Genomic DNA, 15977 nt, shown 5'->3' on the forward strand with positions numbered 1-15977 from the left:
GGAGGATTTAGAACTCTAGAATCTGCTGTGCTTGCTGCTGGGGGCAGGGGCAAGGAAGTCAAGAGAAATGCATGACTCATGAGGAAGGACTCAAGCTTGTTTGAGGTAGTGGCAGGACGCTGGGATAGAGCCTCAGAAATGACATTATTTTCATTAGGGACACCCCTTTCCCAGGTGATTCCTTTTTTTTTTCTTTTTGCTGAGGAAGAGTCACCCTGAGCTAACATCTGTTGCCAATCTTCTTCCACGTGAGCCGCCGCCACAGCATGGCCACTGATAGACGAGTGGTGTAGGTCTGCACCCAGGAATGGAAGCCGGGCCACCAAAGTGGAGTGCGCTGACCTTAACTACTAGGCCACCAGGGCTGACCCCCCAGGTGATTCTGATGCAGGCAGAACCCACATGATGGTTTGAGTCCGTTGCTGTAGGAAACCCATAACTTGTGGCAGTTGGGGCAGGTTGCTCATGGGGAAGAGAGGCTGCACAATGAAACAGGTGCCCATCCCAGGGTCGTGGGGAGAATTAAATATGCTGTGTGGCTACAACTCGCATATATAACATGCACTGGAATCCTTTCTCTATGACATTCAGCCCTCTGAGTTGGGGCTTCTGACTTTTCCCCTCCCCTAGACTGACTGCCTCCTCTAGGCCCATGATTCCAAACTGTGTATCTGGGGAAGCTCAGGCTGAGAAGAGTAACTGGGCATGTCTGAAGGGCTAATGCCCTGACAGCAGGGAAGAGGTTCTAGACAGTACAGGGTTACAGACTAACAGTTAAACAGACTGTGGAGCCAGGCTGCCTGGCTTAGAATCCCAGCTGTGTCACCATCAGCTACCAGCTGTGTGACCTTATACAAGTCACTCTGTATTTCTTCATCTTTAAAATGGGGATAATAATCCCCCACCCCTATTCCCCACCCAGGCAAATGAGGCAAGTTTAAACCAACAGTCCTTTCTCTCTTTCTCCCCCTGGCTCCCTTCTGTCCTCTCTAACGCATCCTACACAACTGCCTTCGGAGAATACAATCCAACACAGATCCCTTTAGAAAAGCAGGTTTATTGGTCGGGCTGCTCACCAGGACACAGCAACATGAGAGGCTCCCCAGAGCCCACAGGAAACTGTATCTGCCCACAACTCAGGCCCCTTCAGCCCATCAGCACCAAGGGACCTCGTCCCACAATCCCCATCCTCCCTCAGCTGATGTGTCTCCAACCATTCAGAAGAGAGAAGGGAACCAAGAAAAGGGGAGGGGGGAGTGCAAAGCTTTGTATTGTAAAAAAGGTTTGTGTCCCCAGGCTCCCTCCCTCCACCCCTTAAAATAATTAGCTGCAATTCTAAAAAGCAGAGCAGGGAAGATGAGGCAGAGGAGGTGGGGGGAGAAAAAAGAAGGCCGCAGCCTTCCTCTTTCGACTGCGAATGGGGTGGGGGTGGGGGAGTTGGCCTTGCTTCTGACAAGCCGCCTTTACTAGCGAGGAACAGAGGGACTGAAGTGTCCTTAGGAGAACCTGGTCAGTGGACTACAGATCAGGCCTTCAGATTGTACGCAGCCCCCAAAGATTCAGGAGAGGAACCCACAAGGGCAGGAGGTCTCGGCAAGTTCTTCTGCTTCCTGACACTAGCTCTAGGGAAAGAGCTTGAGAAAAAAACTGCCAAGAGCGAGCCAAGGCTGCGTTGCTCTCTACACAGGCATACTATACTCTCCTCCCCTCCCCTCCAGCTCTCAGCTTGGTGGCCTGGCCATTAACACCTTGCTCTCTTTCCAGTCAGTCTTCCTCCTAATTCTCAGCTCTCCGCAGCCTGGTGCTGCCCCCTTCTGGGCCCCTAAGTATCTGGGCTTTGAGAAATGGGGTGTCCCTAGGGGCAGCCACCGTCCAGATCTCAGTTGAAGAAGGGGAGCTTTACCTCTCTCTTCTCTTTGGATCATCGCTTTCTCACACTGTCCTCCCTCCTTATCCTGAAAATGGTCCTGCTGTCCTCTGAGAACCCCAGTAAGACAGGATTCTTGTCCTGTTTCTCTTGCTGCTAATGAGGAGAATTCTCCTCTCTTCACCCATTTCCACCTTCTACTATTTCCCGTTCTCCTTCCCAAAGCCATGGCCATGAGCTCCTGTGTGCAGTTACATGAACATTTAAGAGTACCCTTCCTCCCACACGTATGTATTCATCATCGTGCTGCGCCCCCTCCCCTTTCCCCAGGGCTCTGCTTGGCTCCAGCCGTCCTTGTTGAGACCTTTTGCAAATACAGCCTGTGCTACACCCTCATCCAGGGTCACGGCTCACTCTGCCCTCTCTCCGCCATTGCCTCAGGTTCTCCCAAAAACCGCTTCCGAGTGCTTCCAGTATGCGGCCTCCCATGTGGGCAAGGGTAATTTTGGCCTTGAAGCTTCCGGGGATCAGGATGAGAAAAAAGAGCTCAGTGAGTAGGAATGACAGCAGCTGGGTGAGTGTAACGGGGAGACTGGGGGGAAGGCAGCCTGCCCCAAGGGGGGCCCAACCATGGAAATGACAGCAATTTCTTCTAGGATCCCCAACTTGGACAACCAGGACACAGATCACTCCCCTCTCCATTTCCACCCAGACTGTGCCCAAATTGGGTCTGTCCATTGTGGAAGCTGCCTCCCCATCCCGTCTTAACAGCTGTAAGACTTGGAGGGGTGCTGGGGGTGGGGGGCGACGGTGTGTGTTCTCAGTTTAGAAACATCTCAGCCCTTCTGGGGCCGAGAGAGAAGGCAAAAGAGAAAGTCTGGAGAGGCAAAGGAATCTGGGGCGGGGGCAGGGAGAGGCGGGGCGGGGCCTGCGTCCCGCTCAGTCGCTGTCGCTCTTGTCCACCAGCACGGCGTCCGACTCCTCGGTGATCTCCAGCAGCGTGTGCACGTCGGGGCTGCTCCCGCGCAGCAGGTCGGCGGCCTCGCCGCGCTCCGCGCCGCCCTCCTCGTCGTCGGGGGCCACCTCCACCATCTCGGTGGCCTTGAGCACCTCCACCTCGCCCTCGCGGATCTTCTTGACGTGGAAGGTGAAGGGTGGCACCTTGTAGACTGCCGTCTTGGAGCGCGCGTAGACCACGTGGTCGGGCGTGAAGGACTTGCGCAGCTTGTCTCGCGAGCTCTTGAGCTTCTCGCGCCGCTCTGCGGGGACTAGGCGCGTGCCCAGCTTGTTCATGCGCTTCTCCAGCGTGTGCCGCGTCTTCTCCAGGTTCTCCTTGGTCTTGAGGCGGGTCTTCTCCAGGTTCTCGCGGGTGCGCACCTTGGTCTTCTCCATCTTCTCCTTGGAGAAGGCCTTCTTGAAGTCGTCCACTCGCCGCAGGCCGCTGCGCTTGATGCGCTCGGCGCGCGACTCCTCGATGACCTCCTCCACCTCCACCGCCTCGTCCGATGACAGCTCGAGCGCCCCCGCGTCCTCCTCGGGCCGCTCGCCCTCGCCCAGCTCGTCGCCCTCCTTCTCGGGCAGTGCCTCAGACTCTTTCAGCGACTTGCTGATGCTCACTTTGGACGGCAGTTTCACTTCATCCTAAAAGGAAAGCAGAGCGAAGAGATAAGGGGGACAGAACCGGAGGGCTGAGCAGGGACGCTGGGAGAACCCAGCAGGGCGGTGGTGATCCTGGAGAGTGCGTGGTACCCGTGAAATTGGCCTTGATTTGTTCGCCGTTGTATCCCTAGCATCTGGCACAGAGGTGAACACCTCGTGGGCGCCCAAAAAATATGTGTTGAATGTACGGTAACTATATAGACAACGCAAGGAGGGAACCGAGCATCGGGTCGGAGATTGGGCGTGGTGTAATTGCACTTCGGTTAAATATCTCTGCTGCCCTCCAACCCTGTCCTTGGACCCTGCATCCACCCATCTTATATTAAAGCAGTTCTTACCCTTTGCGTCCCAGGGAACACAAGGTAACTTTGGAAATGAGCAGAGCGCCCTCTGGTGCACTAAGTCGCACACTGCCCGAACCAGGCCAAAAAGCGCTTAGGAGTTTGTTTAAGTTGAGGGGTTGGGGGTCGGGGAATTAGCTCACAGCCAATATCAGGCGACCCCCAAGTAGGGTAGCTTGAAGGCAAGGTAGAGGGAGTTCGTTTCCCAGACTTCAGACCGTTTCAGAACCAGTCTTAGGGAAGGAGAGCTGTGTCCCACGCCCCCACTACTTGACCTCCTCGTACTGTTTGGCTCCACCAGTGGTCATTCCCTCCTCTCTCCCCATGCAGAAATTGAGGGAGAAAAGAGGAAGAAGCTTGCTGGCAGCCAAGGGCATGTTTTCTTCCCAACATGAACGTTTCTTCTGGTTCTGACTTCCTTGCCTTGGAACAGAAGGGAGGGAATACTTTCCATTCTTGCTTTTTTCTCTAGGGAGTTCAAGGGACCAGGAGTAGGATGGTGGTCCCAGATTCCCCATGATCCTGGAGCTCAGAGCCAGTTCTTCCCTCTTCCCCTGGGAGGACCTAGCACCAGCACTGTTTTGCATTCTGGGAAGGTTTTCCAAGATCCTGACTGTGGGCCAACATTTCAGAAACTCAGGATCAGCCCCCACCAGAAGGTAGGGGAGGCTGAGCACAGAAAGGGAAAAGGGGCATAACCCAGAACATAAACAGGATCTTCTCTTTGGCCCAGACTCTCTTCAGGGATTTCAGACAAATGAATGAGAGACAATAGTTTTTCTAAAGGGTTTTCTGAAGATTGTTACCCAGAACTGTAAGAAAATCCCATCTGAGAAATATAAGGCAGGGCCGGCCCCATGGCCGAGTGGTTAAGTTCGCGCGTTTCGCTGCGGCGGCCCAGGGTTTCACCGGTTCGAATCCTGGGTGCGGACATGGCACTGCTCATCAGGCCACGCTGAGTGGCGTCCCACGTACCACAACTAGCAGGACCCACAACTAAAAATACACAACTATCTACCCGGGGGCTTTGGGAGAAAAAGGAAAAATAAGATCTTTAAAAATAAATAAATAAAAATAAAAAAGAAATATAAGGCAACATGAGCCAACCTCTCTCATAAACACACACGCGTACTATATATATTGGCCCCTTGGTATCTCTGCACCACCTGCTGCAGAAATTCCTTCCCCAGCCCCCAATCTCTTTCCTCTTCCCTCCCATCCACATCCCTGCAGAGTTTCCTGGTTTACATTGAAAACTAGGAACACCCCCTCCCAACTTCCTTCCCTCCCTGTCAATAGCATTAGCAGGGACAAAGAGGGAATGCTGGTTCCACCTCTTCTCCTGAACTGGGCACCAGCTCTACTGGGCACCAAGCCACCTCGAGCTCTCATTACTCAACTACACCTCCCAGCAGGCAAGGTGACCTGGGCACAGGGCATGCTGGGACTTGTAGTCTCCACCTGCCATAGCTGGCTTATACTATCATGGGCATCCTATGGTATTCTGTCCATCTTTATGCCTCTTATCATTCACAGAGGCATTGAAGGGATGTTTTTCTTGTTAGGAGTGTAAGAGGTCCCAGCCCCTCTTAGCATTCCCTTTGACTTCCAGTTGTATCCTTCGGGTATCCTTTTGTAATCACTTCTATCCGCCTCCTACTGGAGTCCTTTCTCTTACACACCATTTTAGGATTCGCTAGGGTCTAAACACTCCACTACCTCTTCATCCATCTCCACCCAGAATTAATCTGCAGGCCCAGTATCAAAAAAATTTCAGCTCTGATCTCTCCTTCACAGCCTCCCAAACTAAAAAAGCCACCCACCCTCCACCAAAGGGTAGAGGAGTAGCCCTCTTTTCACTAAGCTGAGACAATGTGGATGAGCTAGGGAGGGATTAAGAGTCATGGGCGGGGAATAGTCAGGAAGCAGTCCCAGCTGCTGTAAAACAAATCCACATTGTCTCCCTGCCCCACCCCCAGCATCCCTGATTCTCCCCCCTGTTCCACTCCACCCCCTAAAGGCTGAGCTGGTTGGTTTTCCTGGCCTCTGGCTTCCTAGATAAAGGTCTTTGCCTGCTGAGCTCGGAAGTGAACAGGGCTGGGGCAAGAGCTGCAGATTTCTTGTAGCCAATCCCATCTTCCTAGTGCCTGGTGAAAGGTCTCACATACATCAGGAAGCACTCCCAGTGAAGGGAGGTTTATTCTGGGATTTGGGGTCATCTTCACCAGTCCAGAAAATAACCCCATTGAGAATATAACCCTATTCATTGTAGGCTTCCCCAAGGGTGATGGCTTATACCAGAGGAGCTGGCCTCTTGGTGGAAGGTCAGGAGACAGAGGAAAAACAATTTGACTTAAGACCCTGGACAATGTCCAGTAGACTGGCTCTGGAGAGGGCATACCACTGTGACTTTAGCTTTTCCCCTCCATTAATGGATTTTCTATTTCCTCCCCCTTTTCAAGCCAGGTTTCCCCTATGACTCACAGCCTTGGAGTGCTGTCTTGGGCCCACCCAGTTGGCCTGTTGCTACAACCACCACCAATACAATCCCAAAGTACCTCCCCCTACCCTGGGCACATGGGCCAGGCACCCTTGTCCCACCTCTACTTCCCTGGCAGAGTTCCTAAACCAAAGGAGGGGCCTCACTTGTTTTCATGTTTTTATTAAACAAAACCACCACTCCCAAAAGGCTTGGTTTCCAGAGTTACCTTTAATGACCAGGTCTGAACAAAAGCATGCACAGCTTCCCCTGCCCTCCACCAAGCACACACAGCTCCCCAACCCAGGCAGGCACTAGTCCAGGATGAATTTAGAGGAGCCCCAGGGCAACTCCCAGCCCCTTCCGCTCCACTCCCCAACCCTTCTATATAAACTTACGATCCTCTGGCTTAGGAAGAAGATTTTTATATTATATTTTAATTGAGCACCAACTATGTGCCTGGTCCTTGGTCAGGCATTTCACATTTCTCAGGGAGAAGGGACAAGTATCATATGGCTCTGGGTAGGAGCCTCTCTTGACTTAGAGCTAACCAGCTCTGTCCCCAGCCACTGCCTGGGAATGGCCAGAGAAGACACCGGAGAGGAAATTCAGAGACCCAGGAGCCGCTCAGAGAGACGGTAGAAGAGGGTACAGCCTGAGGGAGAGGTGAAGAAGGAAGTCTTGAACACTCGGGGCCTCTACTTTAGGTCGCCAAGACAAGTGGGGAGAGACACCAAAGGCAGAAGGGTCCTTCTTTTCTGCTATAACACCATCCTCAACAGGGGTGACATTGCCTCCAAGAGGGCAGAAATCGATTCTCGCGGGAGGGAGAGGTCTTAGGTACTGCAATAGTTTGTGGTGCTCCAAAGAGTCCCAGTAGATAAACAGATATATAGTAAATCTGTAGTAGTAAAATTTCATGGGAGAGGGGACAATTAGGGGGAAAATGTCTAAAAGGACTCCTTAGGGGGATGATCAGCAAAAAAAAAAAGTTGAGAAATGTGCTATAGGGAGGCCAGACAATCCAAACCAGAGCCAGCTAAAACGTCCCTCCTTCTGGCCTCTCTGAGTTGGCAGCTTTTGGGTGCCCCGCCCAAGGCAGGATCTGGCAAACACAGGGGATCTCTTTGCAAAACATTTTCTAAAAAAACTGGAAAAAATAAGTGTAAATGTTTCCCCCAGCTACAGGGAGGGAGTGGAGAGGGCACAGAACCGACCCCAGGCCTTGGCCTCATGAGGGCCCTCTCCAAAGAGGCTTTCAGCCAAACTGGCCTGTCCCTGAGGAGGAGGCAGAAGGGAGAAGGGGCAGGAGAGTCAGAAGCCATGGCGCAGTTTCATGCAGGGCAGCACTGAGTGCAGCTCAAGTATGTGTCGGGAGCGTCTACCATTAAGAGAGAAACCAAGAAGTAGAGGAGGGCCCCTTCCCTTCACCTCCCACCCCACTGCACACACCACATTCCCCTGAACTCTGCATGATGCGAGTGTTTTCACAATACCCACACCCACTCACAAGCGGCAGTGGCTTGGAAGAGGCTGGTCATCTCAGTACTGACCACCACTAAGCAGTGAGCTGATGGTGGACGGAGCGACACCCCATGCCCACAGCCTCATGGGACCCAGAAGACCTTAAGCGCCCCCACCGGCTGTCGGCTTCACAGGGGTGGGCAGAGGCACAGGTTCTGGGTAATAGGGCAGTGCCCTAGGCGTCTGGTCAAAGGGTGGGAGCTCAGGCACTGTCTCAGGCTTCAGGTCAAAGGGCTCAGTCTCAGGCAGAAGGTCAAAAGGCACGATCTTGTGTGTGGCCAGGTCAGAGGGTGCATTCAGCTTCTTCTTGGGCTAAGATGAGGAAAAGGGGTTTAAATGGGACTTGGGATGGGTGCGGATGGGGTTGAGAGAAAGAGGCCTTGATGGGCACGCAGATTTGGGGCTGGTGAGTAGGGACGGGAAGGGAGTACACAATGCATTAGGATGGAAAGAAACCACATTTTAAATGCTTCATCAAGAGGGCCCTGGGGCTGAAAGGAGTGGAACAAACCCAGGCCCATGAATTAATAAACAATTTAAACGGAAACCCTCTCCTTTCCTCCCTCTAGAATCTTCCAAGTCTCATCCTTGGCCTCCTACCTTCTATCCCCACCCAGCTGTGGTTGTGGGATGATACTATTGGGGGTTTGGAGTGATGGGGAAAGAGGCTGCTGGGGGTAGAGGAAGAGTTTTCTAAGAGGGCAGTTGTTGGATTCCAACCAGAGAGGCTCTGATGAGTAAAAGAGAAGGCAAACAGCTTCACTGTCTTGAGCCAGATGCTGCTAATTCCAGTTCTCGTCATTCCCCCCAGGGAAGGTGGGCACTGGGTGCTTCCCAGGATAAGGAGAGGGACAGGCATGGAAGAGGGACATCCTGGCTATTTCCCTTTGGCCAAATCCCCACCTCCTGCCTCCCTTTCTACCCCTCCCTCCATCCACACTTGGGATATCAGACATCAAGATGCACAGAGAAATCAGGATCAAAAACCAAGCTGTTTTTATGATGGGTGGGCCTATGTCCTGGTGCACCAGCAACAGCTCCCAACTCTCCCTCTTGAGGAGCTGAGCTGCCACTCTTGCTTTGGACAATCAGGAGAAGTCAGGAGAGAGGGACAGTTGGGAGCACAACCAGACTTTGGCGACAACAGTGTTGAGTAAAGGCCTGCAGCCACAGAAACACAAAGCAGCAGGTGCCAACCTACCTTTGGGGTGTAGGGAGAAGATGGAAGTGGCAGGGAGGTTAAGGAGAAAGAAGCCAACGTGGTCCTCTCCTAGCCAGATGCGGAGTCCGTGCCAGGGGACACCCATGCTGGCCAGGGAGCTCCACTCCTTACACCCTGCACCTGCCTTCCCACTGTCGTTGGACCAGGTGACCACACGCTGCCTCTACTTCAGCACCTCTGAGGCTGAGCAGCTAATGGCCAGCAATCTTATGCACTCTCAGCCAACACTGCACACCCACCCACACACACACACAAAGCAGCCCCAGTGCCAGGACTGTGCAACCAGCTCCCTCAGAGAATGGAGGAGCCAGAACTAACCCTCCATTAGGGCTAGCCTCTACCCTGACTTCTGACGCAGAGCCTGGGATTGGAAGGAGGAGGCGGGGAGCAGACAGTGTAGCAGAAGAAGGGGTACACCTGGGTTCTGGCCCCAGCCACCTCCAATCACTTGAGTGACAATAGGCAAACGACTTCCCCTCTTTAGGTCTCAGCTTCCTCCAAAACAAAATGAAGGAGCTGAAGATGATTATCTCTAAAACACCTTCCAGCTCAAAAAGTCTATAATGAGCAAGTGATGAAATATTCACAATGGTATGGTTGAAAAAAACGGAACAAACCACCACTCATCTCTGAGGTTGGTTGCCTAGCAACCGTATTCCCGCTCCTCTGCCTATCAGTTGCCCACTCTGTGCCATCTCTTCCCTTTCTGATTTTGACCTTTACAATAGTCAGATTGTATTTACTAAAAAAGAGGAAAAAAAAAAACAGAGGGAGGAGCATGATTTCCTTTGATCTTAGGAATACCCCTAAAAATACCCTACCTGCTTTGGATCCAATGACCAAGAAAAACAACCCAAACTCAGTTTTTTGGAGGAAGGGCATGGCAAGCACTCTCTCTACTAGGCCACCAGGCTTAGGAGGTAAGAGGGACCAGAGCCCCAAGTTGGGAATATGTTGAGGCAAAGGTTTGGGGTTCTTCTGGAACAAGGTAGCCCTGACTTGCCTCAAGGAAGGAGCTATGGGTTGGGTTAGGATTTGGGGAGGAGAAGCTAGCAGGCCCTCCTTCCGGCCCTGGTGTCCTCCCCTTTAATGCCTATGAGCCACCTAATCCCTTAAGTGCTTCCTGGTCCTGTCCTCAAGCACTTGAAGCAGGTATGATGGGTCCATGTGTAGGTTACTAACTGCCTCAGCAAAACCGCTCCAGAGGGGCCAGCCTGGTGGCTGAGTGGCTAAGTTCGCACACTCTGCTTCGGCTGCCCGGAGTTCACAGGTTCAGATCCTGGGCACGGACCTAGCACCACTCATCAAGCCATGCTGAGGTCGGTTCCCACATACAAAATAGAGGAAGATTGGCACAGATGTTAGCTCAGTGACAATCTTCCTCCAGCAAAAAGAGGAAGATTGGCAACAGATGTTAGTCAGGGCCAATCTTCTTCACAAAAAAAACCCAAAGGAATAATAAATAAATAAACAAAGTGAATATCACAATAAAGCAAGTCACAGGAATTTAAAAAACAAACTAATAAAACTGCTCCAGAAAATGTTTATTTCCATTTTAGCCCCTCTTTCTGGATTCTAAAAGAACTCTAATAATATCCAAATCATTGACCACTGACCCCCAGCTACTAGTAGAACTCACTTCTCTCACTGACTGTCTGTTACTTAGTTAGGTGCTGCCTGACAGGGTGGTATGCCAAATTGCTAGTTTTTGTTTAGGAGACGGGAGGGAATGCCAGAGAAGGACAGTAATGATTCAGAAGTGAGCTCAAGGTGAGGGCTCTGATATCTTGGGGTAGGAGGTGCTGAATTTCGTGTGTGTGTGTGTGTGTGTGTGTATGGGGAAAGGGGGTCAAATGCAAACTTAACCTGTGAAATCATTATGTCTAGCAGCTCCCTGAATCTGGGGTGGGGCTGCACAAGGGATTCCCTCCCTTATTCCCCAGGAAGAAGATGTGGGAGGCCAGATGACCTGATCCCACAGCTGGGGCCTTCCCAGCCTTTCATTCTCCCCTCCACCCTGCCCCCCTTGCCACATCATCACCTCCCACATCTGCAGCGAGGAATATAGCATTCCCCACCCCCGCCCCATGCTGGAGAACTCACACCATCCCAGGAGGCCTTTCTCCAGATCTCTCTCTGCCTGGACACCCAAGCATCCTACCCCCCCAGCCGGACTTGACCATAAATGTTGCCGCCCCCAATCTTCCCTATTAGGTCTGCCAAGGCACAGAGCTATTTTTACTTCATTCTCTTCCCAGGCCTGCAGACCTCAGGGAGGAGCAGCCTCTGCTTTCCTCCAGCAGCTGAGTACCCCACCCCTCTGCCCCCACCTGGAACATCTGCTCTACAGCTCAGGGAAGTTCTGCTTCCCTGAGCCCCACCCCATTCTTGTAATCTTTTCCTTCCCTCTGAGCTCCTCTCCTCGTTAAGACCACTTCAGTTCTTAGTTATTTCCTCTGTGGTTTGGGGACTCAGGGTCCCCATCTTGAGCCATTCCTTCTACCTCAACCCTCTGTCCTCTATGCACCCTGGTTTAGTACAGATGCAGTCAAAGCCACCCTGTGATTAGACCCCCCCCTCCTGCAATGCACAATATACAGACACAGATCCCTGCCAACTGCCAAGAGGGAGTAACGGCGGGATGCCACTGGCCTCTGCATGGAAGTCTTTCTCCCTCCATACCCATCCTTCTCTCAGAATCTCCATCTTTGGTACAAGGAAGTTTACCTTGAGGCTGAGAACTTTCCCAGGTTCTGTGGTCTGGGACACTCATCCAAGCCCATGATAGCAACCCTCTACCTCACCAGGCTCTGGAGAACAGGCAGAGCTAGCTGGCTGTCCCAGACCCCTGTCTTGTTCTCCTTCCCTCCACGCACCCCAGGGCTAGGCAGATCTCTTTAAAAATCTCACTCACCCCCCCCCCCCTTTGCTCCCGCCCCCATCCAGCTTCCTCCACGCAGTTAGATTAAGTGGAAACAACTCTGGGCAAATATTTTCTGCCAGATAGTGCTGTATGGGGGGAAGCAAAGCTTCTTAAAGGCCAAATGCCTCTTGGGGGGAGTCCCTGGGCATTGGGGAGAGGGGGAGGGTGCCGCTTCTGTGCCACCACCGCCTCAGCTAAGTGCCAGCTCACCACCTCCCTGTGTCTACTGTCCTCAAACACTTGTCCCATTCTGCGTCTTTCTTAGCCTCCCCTGGAGAGACCAAGCCAGGGACCTCACTGCATCCCAGGTGGTCACTCAGAACCCAGCTTGACCAGGCCCCAGAGCAGTGAGTGAAACCACAGCTCGCTGTTAGGGGTCCTCTCACCTAGGGAGTGTGGGAAATCTACCTTCCTTTTCTTTCCATTCCCTTTGGTACGGAGTGGAAGGGGAAAATGGAGCATAGACTAACTCCTCCGCCCCCACAATCTCACCTTCTTGGGGTAGGAAGATCAACCAGACCTCCTGGAAGCAGAGAGGAGGCAAAGCCGGACAAAAGATCACCAAGCCCTTAGCTCAGACCTACCCTTAATGGGATTGGGAGAGGGAGTGGAGAGGAACAGAATTACTGAGATTCTCAGGTTCATTTGGGTTATGATACAAAAACTACATTTTTATCCAGGCAGGAGGACTGGGGAGAGGTACAAAGGAAGCAACAAGCGGCCTAGGTGGAGCCTGGGGCGCAGCAGCCTCCTCCTGGCGTGCGCCTGCTCCTGGGCCACCCCCGCAGGCGTGCAGGGTGATTCACTGCGCCCAGCCCGCGGGACCAGGCAGGGGCTGTCCACTCCCCTCCACTAGCCCCTCTTGCACGTCTCTCGCGGCCCCCAGACTGCCCCGCCTGCTTCCATCAGGCAGAGGGTACAAGCGCGCCACCGGCTAGGATGTCCCCAAGGGCCTGAAAGTGACGGGAGGCCAGGGGCAGAGCGCAGTGAGAGGACAGGGTAGGCAGCCGAGGCTGATGCGGGGGCGCGGGGTCTGGAGGGGTGTGCTGGCGGTCGCGTCCCTCGCCTGGCGCAGCCCCCGCCGGTGCGTGCCTGAGCCCTGAATCACCCGCTATATCGGGCGGGCAGTGCCGGAGGCCCCAAACCCGGGCCGCGCCGCCAGTGTCCGCTGACAGCAGGCCCCAACGGCCGCCAGGGACCCCCGGCTTTCCCCAAAACTTCCCCCAAGTAAGACTTTGACAGAGCCAAGTTGGGAGATGTCTGAAAGGGCCAGTGTCCCCGACTCTAGCCCTCTAACTCGGTTCCGCCAAGAGTTTGACGCCGGAGGGAGGGGGCTTGGTGAGGAGGTGCAGGTCGCAGAGCGCACCCCTCTGCGCGCTGCAAGAATGCGCCGTTCGCCCCACTCCACCCCACCCTACCCCAGCAGCGCTCGCAGGAAGGAGGGTGGGTCCTCCCAGCTAGGCCAGGCTGGCGGGAGAGGCGTGCCGCGGGCAGTACCCCCACCCCAAGCCCCGGGCCGGGGACAGTGGGCCGGGCGCGGAGCTCTGGGCGCTGTCCGCCCCGCCAGCTCACCTGATAGATCATGACTTTAAAGTTGCGGCGCCGCAGCAGCTCGGCCTCATTGACCTCCAGCTTCTTGATTTGGCCGGCCTGGCGCTCCAGGCTGCCGCGCACGGTCTTCACGTTGACGCTGACCTTGCGCACCTTCTCCAGCAACTTGCTCACGGTGTTGCTGGTGGTGGCGTGTGCCTTGCCCAGCTTGCTCAGCTCGCCCTGGATGCTCTGCACGGCACCCTCCATCTCTGCCTGCCGCTCCTCCAGCTGGGCTTGGGTCAGCTGGATCTGGTCGACGGCGCCGATGATTTTGTCCAGAAGGCTCAGCACCAGCACGCCATTCACCTGGTCGGACTTGATCAGCTCCTCAGAGCCGGCCCCCGACGGCTCCTCCGCCGCTGGCGCCCCCACGGGGGAGGACCCCGGGTCCCCGGCGTCGGGGTACCCGGGAAGCGGCTGCTCGATGATATGGAGCTGGGTGTCCTCCATGGCTACCCGGAGCCGTGCGGGGCCGGCCGGGTGGAGCTGGAGCTGGAGCTGGAGACTCGGAGAAGAGGAAGAGCGGGAGGGGCGAGAGCGAGAGAGAGCAGAGAACGGAGGAAACTCGAGCCACGTCCGTGCGCACCGGGACAGCGGCCAGAAATGTGGGGCGGGGGATCTGTGAGCTCCCCGGCTCCCAGGCCAAACCCCGGAGTCTCCTCGCCCATTGGCTGGCCCCACCCCAGAAAGGGAGGGACCGGGGCAGAAGGGGAGACCGATGATGGGGAAAGGGGGGGCAGCCGAGGGGGACCCAAGAGCCGAGTGCCCCACCCTTCCTAGGATGATTGGAATAGTTGGAGCGGGAGACTAGGGCCTCGGGTGGCAGCGGGGGCGGCGGGAGCGGGACTGGGGCGGAGGAATGTGAGCCGTGGAAGGGGAACAGGTCCTAGAATGTTAGAATGTTGCTCTACTTTTCCCTGTTGGGTTTTTTTTTTTTTTTTTTTTTTGCTCACCTGCCAACTCAGCCTTTTAAGTTCTAGAGCAGGGAATGAGGTGGAACATAACTGAAATTATATGCAAAATATTGTATTTGCCTCCGCTCAGTTTTTGAGAGGGAAAGGATTCATGACTTCCACAATCTTTTCAACGGGCCGCTAACGCCCCCCACTCCCGTACCCCCAAGTTAACAACCACAGTTATAAAACCTTGAGAGGTTGTTTGGAGAAGGGCAGGAAGAGAGAACTTAAGTTAGGGTCACAGTGGTGATGAGGGGCTGCCAAGCTGCTCTAGGTTCCTCTTAGAATTATCCTCACAGCATAAGATTAAGCTGGGCAATAAAACAGAAAGTCATGCCTTTTACCGGCCTCTCACCTCTCTCTGACAATCACCTTCGCCTCCCTGTACTTCCCCTGCCCTGGAGGCCTCACTGACACTAACCTCAGAGAGCAGGATGCAGGAGCACATCCATCTCTCTTGATCTCAGAGACTAGCGCTCAGCAATCAGATCATCAAATCCAGCCTCCTCATTTGATAGAGCAGAACAGGAGGGCCTGGAGAAGGCAAGCGACTTGCTGGAGGTTACCGGCAGGTTAACATTGGCTTGGCACTCAAACCAGGTCCCTGGCCTCCTCTGTTGCTCTTTCCACCTTAGCACTCTACCTTTCCTTAGGACCGGGAGGGGCAGATATGGCCACTCACATGTGCTGATTTTGAGCCTGCTGGCTTGAGGATTAGCTTCAGACATATTTTCAACCATGATGGAGCAGGCAGTTCCCAGCAGGAGTAAGGGGGATCCTTAGCTCAAAAGTCCAGGGAAAGAGAGGCTGCTGATGCTCCCCCATTTTGCTCTCTAGCACAGCACTGGAGCTGTGCTTCCCGGGAGACACACTATACCCCTTTCCCCCAGAAAAAGCTGCAAACCTTTCCCCTGGTTAGGAAACCAAGCTTGGGTTTCCCCACTTGGATAGATGTTGGCCTTGGCAAAAGGTCACTTCTAATCTGGCACACATTATCATTACAAAGAGTGAAAAACTGCTCTGTGGGAACCCTGAGCCCCGTCAATCCAGTCAAAACACCCTCCAATCCAGAAAGGAGCTGGAGAGCTCACTGTCTGGGATAGTCTGGGGTAGTCCCAACAACTATTGGATAAAATATTTCCCCTCATACTTCAGTAGCTGTTTCCTCAGAAACAAGCGGCTTTCTTGTTTGAGATTCAAATAGAGTGAACTGGTATATAAAATCATATATATATATGTATACATATATATACATATCTGCTAGAACTGACAGATTATCAATTTGTTTTAGAATTTAAGAGAAAATGTAGCAGTTTAAGTTCCTTCCATTGAGTATTGATAAAACTTCTAGAAAAAAGAAGAGTGACAAGGGGCTGGCCCCGTGGCCGAGTGGTTAAGTTCGCGCGCTCTGCT

General features: G+C 53.7%; 1 protein-coding gene across 1 annotated transcript; it reads right to left on the reverse strand.

The window, feature by feature from the left end:
* Positions 1-1037: 1037 nt before the first annotated feature.
* On the reverse strand, positions 1038-14629 carry CAVIN1 (caveolae associated protein 1). Its single transcript, XM_014833737.3, has 2 exons — positions 13588-14629; positions 1038-3508 (listed from the first exon to the last, which is right to left on the reverse strand). Exons 1-2 carry the CDS (start codon positions 14056-14058, stop codon positions 2807-2809), a joined length of 1173 nt encoding a protein of 390 aa, XP_014689223.3. The 5' UTR covers positions 14059-14629; the 3' UTR covers positions 1038-2806.
* Between the last annotated feature and the right edge of the window lie 1348 nt (positions 14630-15977).

This window comes from Equus asinus, chromosome 13, assembly GCF_041296235.1.
Source record: "Equus asinus isolate D_3611 breed Donkey chromosome 13, EquAss-T2T_v2, whole genome shotgun sequence".
NCBI classification, from domain to species: domain Eukaryota; kingdom Metazoa; phylum Chordata; class Mammalia; order Perissodactyla; family Equidae; genus Equus; species Equus asinus.